Source organism: Oryctolagus cuniculus, chromosome 13, assembly GCF_964237555.1.
Source record: "Oryctolagus cuniculus chromosome 13, mOryCun1.1, whole genome shotgun sequence".
NCBI lineage: Eukaryota > Metazoa > Chordata > Mammalia > Lagomorpha > Leporidae > Oryctolagus > Oryctolagus cuniculus.
Window position 1 is genome coordinate 97593813 of NC_091444.1, and position 15803 is coordinate 97609615.

The window sequence follows — 15803 nt, forward strand, 5'->3', positions numbered from 1 at the left end:
AATACCAGTTAATTGATTCAAATGATATTCTTTTGCAAATTTTTAACTTTTTCGCTGCCCAATTTATGTGTTTAGGATCATTATAAACTTAACGTATTTGAAACAAAAAAGTTAGATTTATAGTCTTTCATATATTAAAACTATGTTAAAGATTTTTAAGTGGAAAACTATAAAATGTCATTATATGTATAATAATATAAATTAATGTTTATTTCAGTCATATCTCTCACTTAGGTACACACTGAAGAATGCTTAGTTCAGGGGTAAGATCCATGATCTTGGAAATATTTTAGTTTATTCTCCAATTTAGTTAGCAGATATTTATTGCTAGATGTTATTCTAAGGGCAATGAAAAGCACTAAAACAGCCTGCTCACAAGAAAGTTAGTCTGAAAGAGGAGGCCTCAGATGTAGTCAGATGGTCTGTACTTGGCAGATAGGTGATGAGATGTCCCCATAATTGGTCAAACGCCTGGAGATGATGAGGGAGAGAACCATATGGATGTCTGCTGGAAGGACATTCCAGGACAGCATGGCCAACAAACTGAGATGCACAGTCCAACTTTCAGGTCTTAGAAGCAGCATTCAAGTTTGTTTTATCTGGAGTTACTAAAACAAATATAATGTTGGCCTGAGTTGGGATCTTTCCCTTAGCTCCACGTTGGCTGGGTCTGGTTGAGAACCAGTGGCAAAGCCCCAAGGTGGGAGTGAATGGGGTACTCCAGGACAAGGGGAGGGCAGAGGTTCAAAGGCAGGGCAGGGCGAGACCACGGGTGCTGGTGGGCAGCAAGGGAGACAGACTGGGAGCACAGCAGTCTCTTGAAGGCTGTGTATCTAAACCCCGCATCTTCAGAATCACAAAGCATTTTACAGCCTGTCTTGGCAGCCAGAAAGTATAGCAGCACATGACCCTTACTGTAGATTTTTATTTTAGATTTATTTTTTATTTATTTGAAAGAATTACAGAGAGAGGTAGAGAGAGAGAGAGAGGTCTTCCGTCCACTGGTTCACTCCCCAGATGGCTGCAACAGCTGGAGCTGAGCTGATCCAAAGTTAGGAGCCAGGAGCCTCTTCTGGGTCTCCCCTGTGGGTGCAGGGGCCCAAGGACTTGGGCCGTCTTCTACAGCTTTCCCAAACCATAGCAGAGAGCTGGATTGGAAGAGGAGCAGCCGGAAGTAGAACCAGCACCAGTGGTATGCCGGTGCTTCCGGCCAGAGCTTTAACCCGCTGTGCCACAGTGGTGGCTCTTGTAGATTCTTAGATATCAAATTGAACATAAGCCTAGACAGTATGAATCAGAACAGAGGCTGGGCAGTCAGGATTTCTGCCATTGCTATTTGCTGGTCTTGTGTAGGTTCTTCGGTTCTTCATGATGTTACTTTCCTTTTGCAGCCATTTGCAAAACCAGAATCCCAACCCTTGCAGAGAACAGGAGTTAAAGGTTGGGGTGAGGAGAATCAGTCAGTCCCAGCGGGTGTTCCTACAGGCGGGGGCAGGATGGCAGAGGAGCATTGTCTCCACTGTTCTGGGGGTTTTGTAAATATCCCGGCCACTCTGGGGTAGAATCACCAGAGCAATGAGGATTCTTTAGTGCAGGAACCAGGGGCAGCAGCAGCCTGGTAGTCGGAGGCACCTCTGGCCCTGACTGTGGTTGCCTGTCTGTGTATGTAATGCCTGTCAACTGACGTGCACATCTGTAGTCAGCGTGCCTTGTCTGGCTGTACGTATTCACAGCAGAACTGCTCTTACAGGCCGACAGATGACAGCAACCAGCCCCCGGGCCGGGGCGTGCTCTCTATGCACGGGCTGACCTACGGCGTCATCCGTGTGGACTCGGAAGAGAAGCTGTCGGTGCTCACGGTGCAGGATGTCGGCCTCGTGATGCCTGGAGGTGAGTGCGGAGCAAGGGCAGCAGACGCCGTGGGGTTTAAAGTGAGCACTCCTAGTGCTGGCCTGGGAGTCGCAGCCAGTTAGGAGATGATGCTTCCAACATCGCATCACTGTTTCTCTCTGCCTGCGTATCACCATGTGCCACTGGTGTGAGCTCTCAGACTGAGCCCTCGGCGTCTCATCCTCTGAAGTCTCCATCAAGTGTCGGTGTTTAAGGCCATGCTTCCACTCCTGATAAGAGAAAACCACGCGCATTCACAAAGATGAGGAAGGGTGTCTTTGTACACTGGGACCCTAGGATCACCTTCCTTATGACAGCATTGTGGGCCAGCTCTGTGTCCCTCCTGGGGCCTGGACTGACTGCTCCTAGAACCCAGAGGGCCAGCTCCCTGTCCGTCATTGTGGCACCTCAACCAAAGCTGGGTCACTAGTTTTCCCAAAGGCATCAAAGGCTTTTCACAAACGTGTGAATACCAGGAGCATGAGCCTGTAGAATTAGAGAAGTTTGCTTGTAGCAGTCAAAGGGCCCCAACTTCCCACATAGTGCACTTGGTTGGACACCTCTGGGCACCCACGCACAGGACTCCAGGTTGCTGCCTCATTTGCAGAATGTTCTTCCCTCTTCTGCATCCCACAGGACCATGTATGTCAGCATTTTAACTCCTTGATCTCTGTCTGCCAGAATGGAAGCAGGGCTCCTTCTCACGCAACACCCTATCCATCATCTGTATCTCCTTCCTCTGAACTCCTCAGTGCCCTGGAGTACGGTCTTGCTCATGGAGTAAGATAGCCCCAGCCCCATGTGAACAGCTCTAGTTATCTCCAAACAACACTTGGAGCGCCCTAGCTTATGACAGGATCTTAGCTTATGACACAATGCAGTACTGAGATGGTGTCTCGTGGACAGAAAGCCCTCCTTCCCAGGTGGAATCCCACAGCGTGGACTTCTCACGGTTCCCCTCCACTGCGGTGTGTGCTGGGCTAGGCTTCTCCAGAGGGTACCTTGCCTCCCTCCTTGCCCTGGTTAGGGCATGAAAGAAATCAAGGCAGACTTGGCATTCGCAGTCCTCAATACCCCTCTAATTCTAACTTTACCTTAATGAGTGTTTCTGTTCCTCCTTTTCCTCCTGGAAACTGTCCCTTCACTGTCCCAGCAACTTTGTTTCCCCTTTCCAGTGCTTCCAATTTCTGGATGTCCCAGGCCTATTGCAAGCTTCCCAGCTTCAGCCAGGCCACTTTGGCTGCATTTCTCAAATAAATAATAGATCCATACCATTATATGTCAGTTAAACATTTTTTTTCCTTAAGTTTCTAAAAAATTATAAGCCCTATGGTGAAAACTTCAAAAGATTTCGTATTCACAGTGGAAGAACCTCCACCCTCTGGAGGCCTCCCCGAGAATCCCCAGGGCTCCTTGCAGGAGCACTCCAAAGGCCTTGGAACCTCACATGCCCCTGTGCGTGTGTGCAAGGTTATGCATTGCCTTTCTTGGGTTCTGACTTTGTTCATGTCATAATAGAGTTCTGTATTCATCTTCATGTGTTCTTTTTTTTATTAAAAAATTAGATTTCTTGATTTGAAAGGCAGAGTTACAGAGAGGGGGAGATCATCTTTCCTCCACTAGTTCACTCTCCAAATGGCTGCAAAAGCCAGGGCTGGGCAAGGCCAAAGTCAGGAGCCAGGAACTCCGTCCGGGTCTTCCACATGGGTGGCAGGGACCTAAACACATGGATCATTTTCCACTGCTTTTCCCAGGCATTAGCAGGGAGCTGGATGGGAAGTGGAGCAGCCAGGACCCAAACCAGCATCCATATGGGATGACAATGTCATAGGTGGTATCATAACTCGCTACACCACAACGCCAGCCCCCAGAGCGTTCCATCATAAAGTCCACTTGTTAGCGCATAAAGAGCTTACTCACTCTTTTTTCAGGCAGCATCACATTGTTGGACCACATAATTAACTCAGACTTTCTCTGTGTGAGTGACTTTCACTCTCTTGATGCTGCAGTCTGACACCATGAATGACATCATGCGTGCTTCAGTTTGGGCAGGTGTGGCGAGGACCTCAGAGAAAGCTCTAGAAATGGCATCTCTGTCTCAAAGGGAACCTGCACACAGTTGGGATAGTACTGAACTGTCTTTCAGGAGATTCTGTAAGGGTTTGTTCTCCTGCCAGTGGTGAATGACAGATCCACTTTCTCCACACCCTTTCCCCAATGTGTTACCAATTTTTTTTTATTTTTATCAGTCTGATGATGAAGAATATTTCAGTATCATTTTATCATGAATCTTTCTTACTTTGAGGCTCAATTCATCCTGACTGCAGTAATTCCTTCTCTTAGGCACTGTATGTCCAAGTCAGGGGCTGGCTGGTAGTCCTTTCTGAACAGTTCACCTGGAACTAAATACACCGCATCTAAAGCTGTAGGCTCCCAGTGTCCCGGGCAGATTTCTGTTTACGGTGGTGGCTTGTGGTAGATGCAGGTGTGCAAAGCATCCACGTGTTTGTGGCCAAAGCTAGTGAGAGTTCAGCCACGTTCAATTATGTGCTGAAACACTCAACCAGCATCCTCTGAGGGACTCACTTTAAAGGGAATTTTAAATCAAGGATTAAAATTTCCACCGGACATCTGAGGTTTGGCCGCCACTGTCAATTTTGAGAAGCTTTGTATTTTTGCTTGTTAATTTGCAGTGTTCCAGTAGCATCCTGGAAGCTGTTCTCATCTTGCTTGAGGATAGGTGTGCGGCAAAATAACCCTTTTATTCTGAGTGTCAGCTCTACAACCTAAGTGGCAGTCAGTGTTGTTCCCTTTAAATATGATTTACACACAAAAATTAGAGCAATTGAAATGTTTTACTGATGTCCCAACTATGACGTTGTATAGTTTGCCAGTACGTGACAAATCACGACTCCTTTTTAGGAACGTGAGTACCTGATGACAACCCTCATGTGTGGTTTTGCTGCAGATACCATTTCTATGCCTTTAAGTCTTCAGTCATATGACTGTATTGGTTCATTCGCCTTCTGCTTTGGCTCTCCCTCCCCAATCTCTCTCTCATGCTGTGCTTTCCTGTTTCGCTCTTAGCCATCATGTGTTCAGTGAAACCCGATGGGATTCCTCAGCTGTGCAGAACAGATGAAATTGGGGAGCTGTGTGTGTGCGCCGTTGCCACGGGTACATCGTATTACGGCCTCTCCGGCATGACCAAGAACACCTTTGAGGTAGGTTGATGGAGAGTCCTTTGCCATGAACTCTTTTCCACTGTTTCATCTCCACACTGCTTATTGCCTTCTTCATAGAAATAGACATGAAACCTAAGATGATAATCTCTCAGTAAATTATTCATAATAGTTAAAGTGGTTGCTCTTTCTCCCACTGTTTTTATTGCTGTTGATACATTGGGTTTAGATGCATTTTTCTGACCTTACATCCAAACGTCAAAAAGAATGAGCACTCTTTCTTAAAAATAGGCTGGTCCCAGCTGATAGGTGAGCAAGGGAAAAACATGTGCACATGCATGAGAACAAGTGGCCACCTCTTCGTGGCCTTTCTGCCTTGTGGCCAAGTGTGACTCTATGAGAACACGAAGAAATTTGTACGTTAAATCATCTCAGTGGCATAAGCATGTGTGTGTGTGTGTTGAGTGGTCTGCAGACCAGCACAGCTTGTGTTTATGCGGGTGTGTGGTGCGGGTGTTTATAGCGTGTGTGTATGAAGCACAGTGAGCAGAGACATTAAGAGGTTAAATCATGGGCTCAGTTGGTCAGTGGTGCTTTGCAGAGTTCTCAGAACCTTGTACCAAGTGATGCTTTGACTTAGGAATCGCACAATATTTGATTAAGTTACACATAAGAAAGTTTATATTATTTGGGGATGTGTTTCTTTTTATTTTTTTTTTTAAGATTTATTTATTTATTTGAGAGTCAGAGTTGCAGAGAGAGAGAGAGAGAGAGGTCTTCCTTCCATTGGTTCACTCTCCAATTGGCCACAATGCCTGGAGCTGTGCCAATCCGAAGGCAGGAGCCAAGGGCTTCTTCTGGGTCTCCCACACGGGTACAGGGACCCAAGGACTTGGGCCATCGTCTACTGCTTTCCCAGGCCAAGTCTCGAACCAGCGCCCATTTGGGATGCTGCTGCTTCAGGCCAGGGTGTTAACCCACTGCGCCACAGCACCGGCCCCAGGGGATGTCTTTATTTTTTTTTTTAAAGATTTTATTTATTTATTTGACAGGCAGAGTTACAGTGAGAGAGAGAGACAGAGAGAAAGGTCTTCCATCCACTGGTTCACTCCCCAAGTAGCTGCAACGGCTGGAGCTGCGCCAATCGGAAGCCAGGAGCCAGGAGCTTTCTCCCAGTCTCCCATACGGGTGTAGGGGCCCAAGTACTTGGGCCATCTTCTACTGCTTTCCCAGGCCACAGCAGAGAGCTGGACTGGAAGAGGAGCAGCCAAGAATAGAACCGGCACCCATATGGGATGCTGGTGCCGCAGGCAGAGGATTAACCTAGTGCACCACGGCGCTGGCCCTGGGGATGTGTTTATTAAAACAGATATGTTATGGTGCCTGTTCAGGGTGGCTTTGTTGAATTGAATTAAGGTGTCTAAAATAGCCCTTGAAATGAGCTAGATACAGTGCAAATAAAACCTTATCTCCTTCTTGATGTGTTTTATCTACAGAGTTGAAAGAAAGAGATTTAGAGTTTGACCTCATTTGGCTTCTTTCTGTATACTTGACTTTTTCAGCATAGTTCCAATAAGAAAAGTAACAGCTTGATGAAGAGGGATCAGTTACTTTACAGCTCACCTATGCTGTTTACGATGTGCTTCGATTCTTTATCACTTTTGGGGTACGGTTTTTATTAGAAAAATACTCAGGAGTTCAGAAGCCAGCATGGGGCTCCTGCGCATCCCCCAAAGGTTCTGCTAAGGGTAAGGTGGGTGGGAGGGGAAGTGCTGTCCTATGTCTGAAGACTGCCTGCTGACACCTGTTAGCGCCACCTGCCCTGCTCTGTCGAGGTCACCGAGCCTAAGAGGCAAAGCAAAGCTCAGGGACAATTCATTCCTTTGTTCTAGAGAAGCGGTTAGGATTAAAGGCGATGACTACCATGTAAGAGGTGGGCCTGATAAGTCTCATGTTTCCACCAGGTGTTCCCCATGACAAGTTCCGGGGCTCCCATCAGCGAATACCCGTTCATAAGGACAGGCTTGCTGGGGTTTGTCGGTCCTGGGGGGCTTGTCTTCGTGGTGGGGAAGATGGACGGCCTGATGGTGGTCAGTGGGCGCAGACACAACGCTGATGACATCGTGGCAACAGCCCTGGCCGTGGAGCCCATGAAGTTCGTCTACAGGGGGAGGTTAGTTGCTCTCATCTGAAAATTAAGGGTACACTGTTCTGCAGAGAACATATTTTTTTTTTATATTCTTACGGGGAGTTTACAAGTTGCATAAATATCTTAAATTCAGTGACCCCTGAGATTTGATCAAGTTCAGAGTCCCCAGAATTTTCCAGAAATCTCCTGAGCCCCATAAATACATGGTCATTAATTTTTCCTCTAACTAAATAAAAATATCCATTTGAAAAACTTACACGTATTAAGTGACAGCACAAGATTGTCAAATGTTTGTCTTGGTTTAGATCAGAAGGACCCAATGGTGACCATCGAGTCACAGGTTTGCATAGAAATGTGGGTGCTCAGTTGCTTCTTGAATTTCCCACAACCTTCTTCCTCCTCCTTCCCGACCTTCCCTGGCACATAGTAGATGCTAAGCAAACACTAAATTAGACCCCAGAGCTAAACACCAATCACTAAACACTAAATTAGACATGTCATCAACTGCTTTAGCATCTTTTCCAATTAGCCAATGAAGAAGGAGAAAGTTTATAGTTGGATGTAAAATTGCCATCTTTCAATTATTTTTAAAACCACTACCTGTCTCTAAAAGGGATATCCTGGAGGTTTTGAGTGGCCGCAGTTCTGTGCTAACCACATTTGTACTGATTTGGAGACTATTACTGCCCAGATGCGAACTCAAGACGTGAATGGTGTGGTTCTCCACGTCTCAGCACTTCTGATAATTATACACTCACTCCTCCTGTCCGTACTAAAAGGTGTAAACCATGTCACCAAACCCCACAGGCACTGTGTACAGCCTTCTAGGGAAATGTGGGTAACTGCATCTGCAGCATCGCTAGGCGTCTCCCCCTGGCCCCTACAAAGCTATTGTTACATTAATAATAAGTGGGTGGGGCCGGCGCTGTGGCTCACTAGGCTAATCCTCCGCCTTACGGCGCCGGCACACCGGGTTCTAGTCCCGGTCAGGGCGCCGGATTCTGTCCCGGTTGCCCCTCTTCCAGGCCAGCTCTCTGCTGTGGCCTGGGAAGGCAGTGAAGGATGACCCAAGTCTTTGGGCCCTGCACCCCATGGGAGACCAGGAGAAGCACCTGGCTCCTGCCTTCGGATCAGCGCAGTGCGCCGGCCGCAGCGGCCATTGGGGGGTGAACCAACGGCAAAAGGAAGACCTTTCTCTCTGTCTCTCTCTCTCACTGTCCACTCTTCCTGTCAAAAATAAATAAATAAATAAATAAATAAACAAACAAAAAATAGTAAGTGGGTGGGAATGTGGAATTGCAATTTGTTTTTTGGAGTAGCATTAGAGCTGCAATGTTATTAAAGATGGTGTTGAAATTCCTCGCTGCCGCAGGAGGTCTTTGCGAGAGCATCTGCACCATGTACTCATTCCGTGTTCCTCTCTGTCCCCAACAGGATAGCTGTGTTCTCAGTAACCGTCCTTCACGACGAGAGGATCGTGATTGTGGCCGAGCAGAGGCCAGACTCCACGGAGGAAGACAGCTTCCAGTGGATGAGCAGGGTGCTCCAGGTCACTCCACGTTGCCGCTCTACCTTTCCGTCCTTGGCTCCGTCCCAGCTGCCCTTCTCTATTGCTAGGATGATGACTTGGCCCTTAGCGGCTGCAGCTTTGTGTGCATGGCACTGCTCCATTTACTTGAAAATCACACCAGGCGTCCCAGAAGCTAGTTAGCCTGATCCAGGGTGGGGATTAGGACTTTGCAAAGCTGGTTCCTGCCATTCGCACTGGGGCGGTCACAAATAAAATACTTTGTTATCAACTCGGGCATTAGTCTTCTGTCCTCCAAATTTGCTTTTTCGTTGTTTATGGTCTTTGACAGGCCCTGTGTAAAATTTCTTAGCTTGGTGAGTTCAGTCAGAGAACCCTGGAGTGGGCTTTTGGCCCGCAGTTAAGATGCCACTTGGGATGCGCGCATCCTGCATTCGATTGCCTTGATTTGAATCCCAGCCCCTACCCTGGTTCCAGGTTCCTGCTAATGTGTGCCCCCGGGAGTCAGCAGGTCTGACTCAAATAGTTGGATGAGCGTCACCCACATAGGGGACCTGGACTGAGTTCCCGTCTCCCACCTTGGACCTGAGCCAGCTCTGACTGTTGCAGGAATTTGGGGGAGCAAACCAATAGAGGGAAACTCTCTCTCTCTCTCTCTCTCTCTTCTTCTCAAATTAATGTAAAAAATAAATACTTACCACAAATAAATAAATGAGTGAAATTTTAAAAGCCACATTTCTCTTGCCTTGGCACTTTCATTTCAGGAAAATTGCTCATCCCACACACACTTCTGTGTATCACAGACAGTATTTTGTGTATATAACTATTTGTTAGATAAGTGTACTGCATTTAATTCCAAGTATAACAATGATCTCTTTTTTTCTTTTTAACTTTCCAGGCAATTGACAGTATACATCAAGTTGGAGTTTATTGTCTGGCCTTGGTGCCCGCAAATACCCTCCCCAAAACCCCGCTTGGTGGGATCCATTTGTCAGAAACAAAGCAGCTTTTTCTGGAGGGCTCCCTGCATCCGTGCAATGTCCTGATGTGCCCCCACACTTGCGTCACAAACTTGCCTAAGCCTCGGCAGAAGCAACCAGGTAGGTCTGACTGTACCGCACAGTGTGTGCCTGGTCTCAGGTGGATTCTCTCCGACTGTGCATTCTTGGGTACCATGCTCAGCGGGAGGCTGCACACAGGCGATCTTTGGCCTGTTCTTGTCACTCAGTCCCAGAGAGTAAAGTAACCGAGTCATCAGAAAAGGTGCGTTTCTACCCAAGGGTGGGTGGAATGTAGCGTCTCTGTAGGGATGGCCATATCCATGCAGGGCTAGGCCAGTGGAGGACCTGTCGGTGGTAGGAGAGGCCTAGAGTTCTTGGTGGGACATCAGGCACTTGATGTAGATTAGATTTTGCACGGCCAACAGCTCAGTGGACTTTGGCAAGGCCAAAACTCCTTATATAAAGATTGAAATCATACATCCTTATGTGTCTCATGAGGTTAAGTTAGGAATCAAAGCAGAGAATACTCCTACATGGGAAAGCACTTTGAGTCATTTAAAGAATTCTACAAATTTATTTGTGACATTGTTGTAATGCGTAAAAAATTTGACTAATGCTTTGTAGTGTGGGAACATCATTATCCACTAACTAAGCGAATTATAATGTCTAAATCAGTCATGCTTCTAGGATTACACGTAGTTATCAGCCAAAGAGAATTCGTTGCAAGAAAGCTCTGGATCAGGACGTAGGTACTCTTCTGCCACTGTAGTAACAGAGGGTCCTAGTGCTGATAAAGCAGACCTCAGCAACATGTATGAGCCAGAACCAAATCAGACCAGGGTAATGGAATGGTAACATACAGTGTGTTGGGTCCACGAGCCACTCTCTTGGTGTGTTTCAGCTGATGGCATTCTCCTGGAACCCATGAAGTCAATGCTCTTGTCTCTGTCATTACAGATGAGCAAAGTGAGTCTTGAACAGATTCAGGAAGTTATCTAAGCAGACACATCTAGGATGCGTTACAGTCAGAATCCAAACCCAGGGGGCACTGCGCTCCTAAGAGCTGTTACATCGCCTCCCTCACCCAGTTTTTTTTTTTAAGACCTCCCTTCCTCCCTCCCTCCCTCCTTCCCTTCCTTCCTTCCTTTCTCTTCCTTCCTTCCTTCCTTCCTTCCTTCCTTCCTTTCTTTCTTTCTTTCACAGAGTTAGACAGTGAGAGAGAGAGAGACAGAGAGAAAGGTCTTCCTTCCATTGGTTCACCCCCAAAATGGCCACCACAGCCGGTGTGCGCTGATCTGGAGCCAGGTGCTTCCTCCTGGTCTCCCATGGGGTGCAGGGCCCAAGCACTTGGGCCATCCTCCACTGCCATCCCGGGCCACAGCAGAGAGCTGGACTGGAAGAGGAGCAACCGGGATTAGAACCCGGTGCCCATATGGGATGCCGGTGCCACAGGCTGAGGATTAACCAAGTGAGCCACACCACTGGCCCCTTTTTAAAGATTTTTAATTTTTTTTTATTTATTTGAGAAGTAGAGTTACAGACGGGGAGAGGGAGAGGGAGAGGGGGAGAGAGAGAGAGAGAGAATGGTCCTCCATCGCTGGTTCACACTCCAAATGGCTGCAATGGCCAGAGCTGCCCCAGTCCGAATCCAGGAGCTAGGAATTTCCTCCCAGTCTCCCACACAGGTGCAGGGGCCCAAGCACCTGGGCCATCCTTTACTGCTTTCCTAGGCCATAGCAGAGAGCTGGATTGGAAGAGGAGCAGCTGGGATGAGAACTGGCGCCCATATGAGATGCCAGTGCCGCAGGTGGAGGATTAACCACTTCGCCACACTGCCAACCCCTCACACAATTTTTAAAACTTCGCATCTGTGTGGTGCCATCTGATAAAGAATAGCAATATGGTGCAGACTTTATAAAAAGTCCACCTTGAGATTGCTGGATTTCTTTTTTTTTTTTTCTGAAGATTTATTATTTATTTGAAAGGTGGAGTTACAGAGAGAGAGAGATCAATCTTCCATCCGCTGGTACACTCCCCAAATGGCCACAATGCCCAGGGCTGCACCAGGCCAAAGCCAGGAACCAGGAGCTTCTTCCAGGTCTTCCAGATGGGTGTAAGGGCCCAAGCACCTAGGCCATTGTCTGCTGCTTTCCTAAGCACATTAGCCTGGGAAGCTAGATCAGAAGTGGAGCTGCCAGGACTCGAACTGGCGCCCATATGAGATGCCCATGCTGCAGGTGGCAGGTTAACCTGTTACACCATAGTGCCACCCCTCCCCTTTTTTTTAAGATTTATGTTATTATTTGTTTGGAAGGCAGAATTACAGGGAGAGGGAGAGACGACAGAGGGTTGTTGGCTTTTCTTAACTCAGCTTGTCCATGGGTGTAGTGTGATTTCTAGTAAACCTACACACCAGTTCAGAAAATCTCATCTAGGAGTCTCTGCGGGTGTGCCAGGGCCGTGGTGTACTAGGAATACTCCCTGCTCCTCTCTAGTAAGTAGGAGAGGTATAATGGGTGAGCCATCTCTAGTTCAAAGGCCAGGATGCTGATGCTTACAGAAGAAAAGTGTTAACCCCGAGCATATTAGCAGACAAAAGATTGAATTCAGGTCTTCTGACTAAACCCCTGGCTTTTATTCTTTCTACAACTCTCGGTGTGTAAGTTACCCAACTGGGTGCTTTGTTCTCTCTTACTCTATTATAAGCTACTTCCATCAAAGAATGCAGGAGGGCATTGTTTTCAATTTTCTAGACACATTAGATTGACATTTGTTGTTGCTATTACATTTGTTACCTATTCCTGTCACGTAAATCATTTTCTCATGTCCTAGATTTGCTTAACTGATATTCTTCCTCCTTTTCTTTTTGTCCTCTCATCTCCATTTTCTTCTCCAAATCCCTGGTTTATACGATGGCTATAGTAAAATGTGCCGTTGGCAGCTGACCAGAGTATCCATTTCTCAAAATTCTATGGACACGGTGCCGTCATTTGATGAGCCACTGAAAACACAAAGCTTCAGTAGCAGGAAAGTGGCACGTCTCATAATATCCCAGAACACAAATAGCACTGGGAAGGATGCCATGGCAGTTGTTCTGACCAGATGTGTTTTCCCTGTTACAGTGACATTTGTGATGGTCCCAGGACTCAGCAGGGTGTGCTCAGTGTAGAGCTAGATCTGCCCCTCAAGTGCTGGGGTTTTTTCATTATCAGAAGCTCCTGACCTGGTTGAGCCCACGGAATGGGTGGTCTCACGTCCAGGTCCTGACAGTTGAGTCATCTGTGAAGACAAGATCCAGAACAAGTATTTATCATGGGGAGAATCATTTGCGAATACATGATACTCTTATGATTTCATAGCTCTATGATTCCATATATTCCACGATTTCTGATACTGTATGATTTCTTGTGTGGCTGATGACTTTTTAAAAAGAAGAGATCTAAAGTATGCATATTCTGAAATCTAAATTTAAAATCTAAATCTAAATTTAAATCTCTAAAATCCAAATTTGAAAAGAAATTGAAGTATACATGTGTATGTATATATATGTGTGTGTGTGTGTGTATATATATATCCCATCTGTTTTTATCAGATTGAGAGATAATGTAATTCTGTATCCTCAAAAAATGTTTTGAACATAAGATGGCCATTAAGCTGAACACCTTTCTTTTGCCAGTATACTTTCCTAGCTCTGCTTCTGGCCTGCAAGACACTGAGAGGACATTGCCCCAGGCCTCAGTTTCTAAATATGTAATAAGACCAAGTTATTTCCTTTTTATTTTATGTATTTATTTTATGTATTTCAAAGAGTCGCAGAAAGAGAAGGAGAGAGAGAGAGAGACACAGAGAGAGAGAGAAAGAAATTTTCCATTGCTGGTTCATTCCCCAAATGCTCAAAATGGCCAGGGTTAGGCCAGGCCAAAGCCAGGAGCTAGGAACTTCTTCTGGGCCTCCCAAGTGGGTGCAGGAGCCCAAGTACCTGGGCCATCCTCCACTGCTTTCTCAGGTGCATTAGCAAGGAGGTGGATCAGAAGCGGAGCAGCCAGGACTGGGACTGTCACCCAATTGGTGATGGCTTTACCTGCTTCACCAGAATGCCAGCCCCAGACTAGATGATGTCAAAGGCCCCTTGGAAGAAACACTTAAAATGGCTCTAAGAGGGTTATTTGGCACAGCAGTTAACACACTGCTTGGGACATCCACATTCCATATCTGAGTACCTGGTTTGAGTCTCAGCTCCTCCACTTCCAATCCAACTTCCTGCTAATGCACACTCTGGGAGCAACAATAATTGCTCAAGTACTCAGGTCCTTACCACCTACGTGGGAGACCTGGACTATGGCTGGTGCGGGCATTTCAGATTAAAGATCTCTGTTTCTCTGTCTCTGTCTCTCAAAAAAAAAATAACAACCAAAAAATAATTTTTTAAAAGACTCTGAATAAGTGCCCATCATTGGCAGCCAAAGCAAATGTTCATCAAGACCATTTATGTGCAACAGTGATGTTAGACCCTGGGAACAGAGTCTGGAAAATTCAGATGATTTATAGACAACTGAATTGCCTTTTCCTCCTGGAAGACTTTGTATTTACTCAGTTAGCAACAGAGTGCTCTGTGAGAGCACCTTAATTGAGCACCAAACTGTTAAAAGCCCTGTGGCCCAGCCTGGGAGCTAGCAGCAGTACTGTTAAGAGCTGTACAAACTGGCACAGTTTCACAGCTTTGAGGATTTTATCAGAGGAGCGCGAGGAGGCAGCTCAGGGAGAGCCCACAGGGACCCCGTCCCACGGGAGGACAGTGCTGTCCCTCAGTCAGGATTGTGACTGGCTGCTCTCTTTGAGATAAAGCTTCTGTCCCCGTCCCCTGCGTAGGAACTTGATAGCGCCAGAGACCATGTTGCTGACTTGCAGTCAGATGAGTCTAAAAATGAGAGCAAGTGAAGGGAATGGATGTGAATTTCAATGTGGACGTGGTGGCACGTCCCACCTTCATATTTTCAAACTGTGAGACAGTGACTTACGGGAGGGGTGTTTCATACACGCCCACCTCCCTTCAGTAGGGAGGGGGCGTGATCATCAGGTCTTGGTAAGGACAGATTTTGTAAATGAGGTGGGTGTTTCCTGGCAACAGTCAGGAAAGCCAGGGTCATTAAGTCTGTGTGGGGGTGGGAGAGAAGGTCCCCAAATTTGCTTTCACGGATTGCAAGCAGAAGTAATCATTCGTAAGGGAAGACCTGAGTGAGTGGCAAGACAAGCACCGAAGGAGGCTCTGTGAAATCTCTGTCTCTCACTGTCTAACTCTGCCTGTCAAAAAAAAAAAAAAAAAAAAAACAAAAAAAACAAAAAAAAAAAAGAAGAAGAAGAAGAAGAAGAAGAAAGAAAACCTGGTACCCTCCCAAAGTCCTGCTTTCCCTACCCTGGTTTGAATTCTTAGAATTACAGAGAAGCCTTTAGACCGGCGTAGGCCAGTTTCCAAATTGGTTTCCTAGAAGGCTCATCCTGCCCAGCCCTCCGTCACCAAGAAGAACATTAAGGTCCTTCATCAGCCGATGCTAAAGATAGAAGCCGAGTGGCTGCTAGGCAAGGATGCAGACTCAGAGGGTGTTTTCATTATCTTGCAGAAGCAATTAACTCCCATGTTGCAACTGTGGCAGCCGCTCTCTGCATTCCAGCTTACAGTCCACGGCCGGGTGGCCGTTCTGTGTTGTTCAATGGGAAAACACGATTCCTTTTCCATAGCTGCTGTGTCAGAACTGACAGGAGCAGTGCAGTCTGCCCACAACCATCACATGTGAGAACTCAACAGTGATACAGTTGAGTGCGTAAGGCTTATTCCTGCAATGACCCAGGCTCCGGTGCAAGGCTCCTACAAGCTGCCTAACACCTGAGCACTGACTGGCAGGAGTCCAGGGATCTGTGTAATAGGCTCTTCTCTTCCAAATTTTAATCCCGTCTTGAAGCCTTCTCCCACATCATGGTAAGTTTTGTGTTTTATGGCAAACAAGTTCAGGACGACAGCTGTGAATCCAAAGAGAAGAAGAAAGGTTCCCCTTCTC

The 15803-nt window shown here is 46.7% G+C and overlaps 1 protein-coding gene across 4 annotated transcripts in view; it reads left to right on the top strand.

The window, feature by feature from the left end:
* Window positions 1–15803, top strand: part of DIP2C (disco interacting protein 2 homolog C) — a 486706-nt gene that overhangs the window by 390308 nt on the left and 80595 nt on the right. For all 4 annotated transcript variants that reach the window (XM_008249365.4, XM_008249367.4, XM_008249368.4 and 1 more), the window contains 5 exons: window positions 1751–1890; window positions 4978–5114; window positions 7037–7245; window positions 8656–8770; window positions 9648–9849. In XM_008249365.4, coding sequence (XP_008247587.1) covers window positions 1751–1890; window positions 4978–5114; window positions 7037–7245; window positions 8656–8770; window positions 9648–9849 — 803 coding nt within the window. The remainder of the gene's footprint in view (window positions 1–1750; window positions 1891–4977; window positions 5115–7036; window positions 7246–8655; window positions 8771–9647; window positions 9850–15803) is intronic.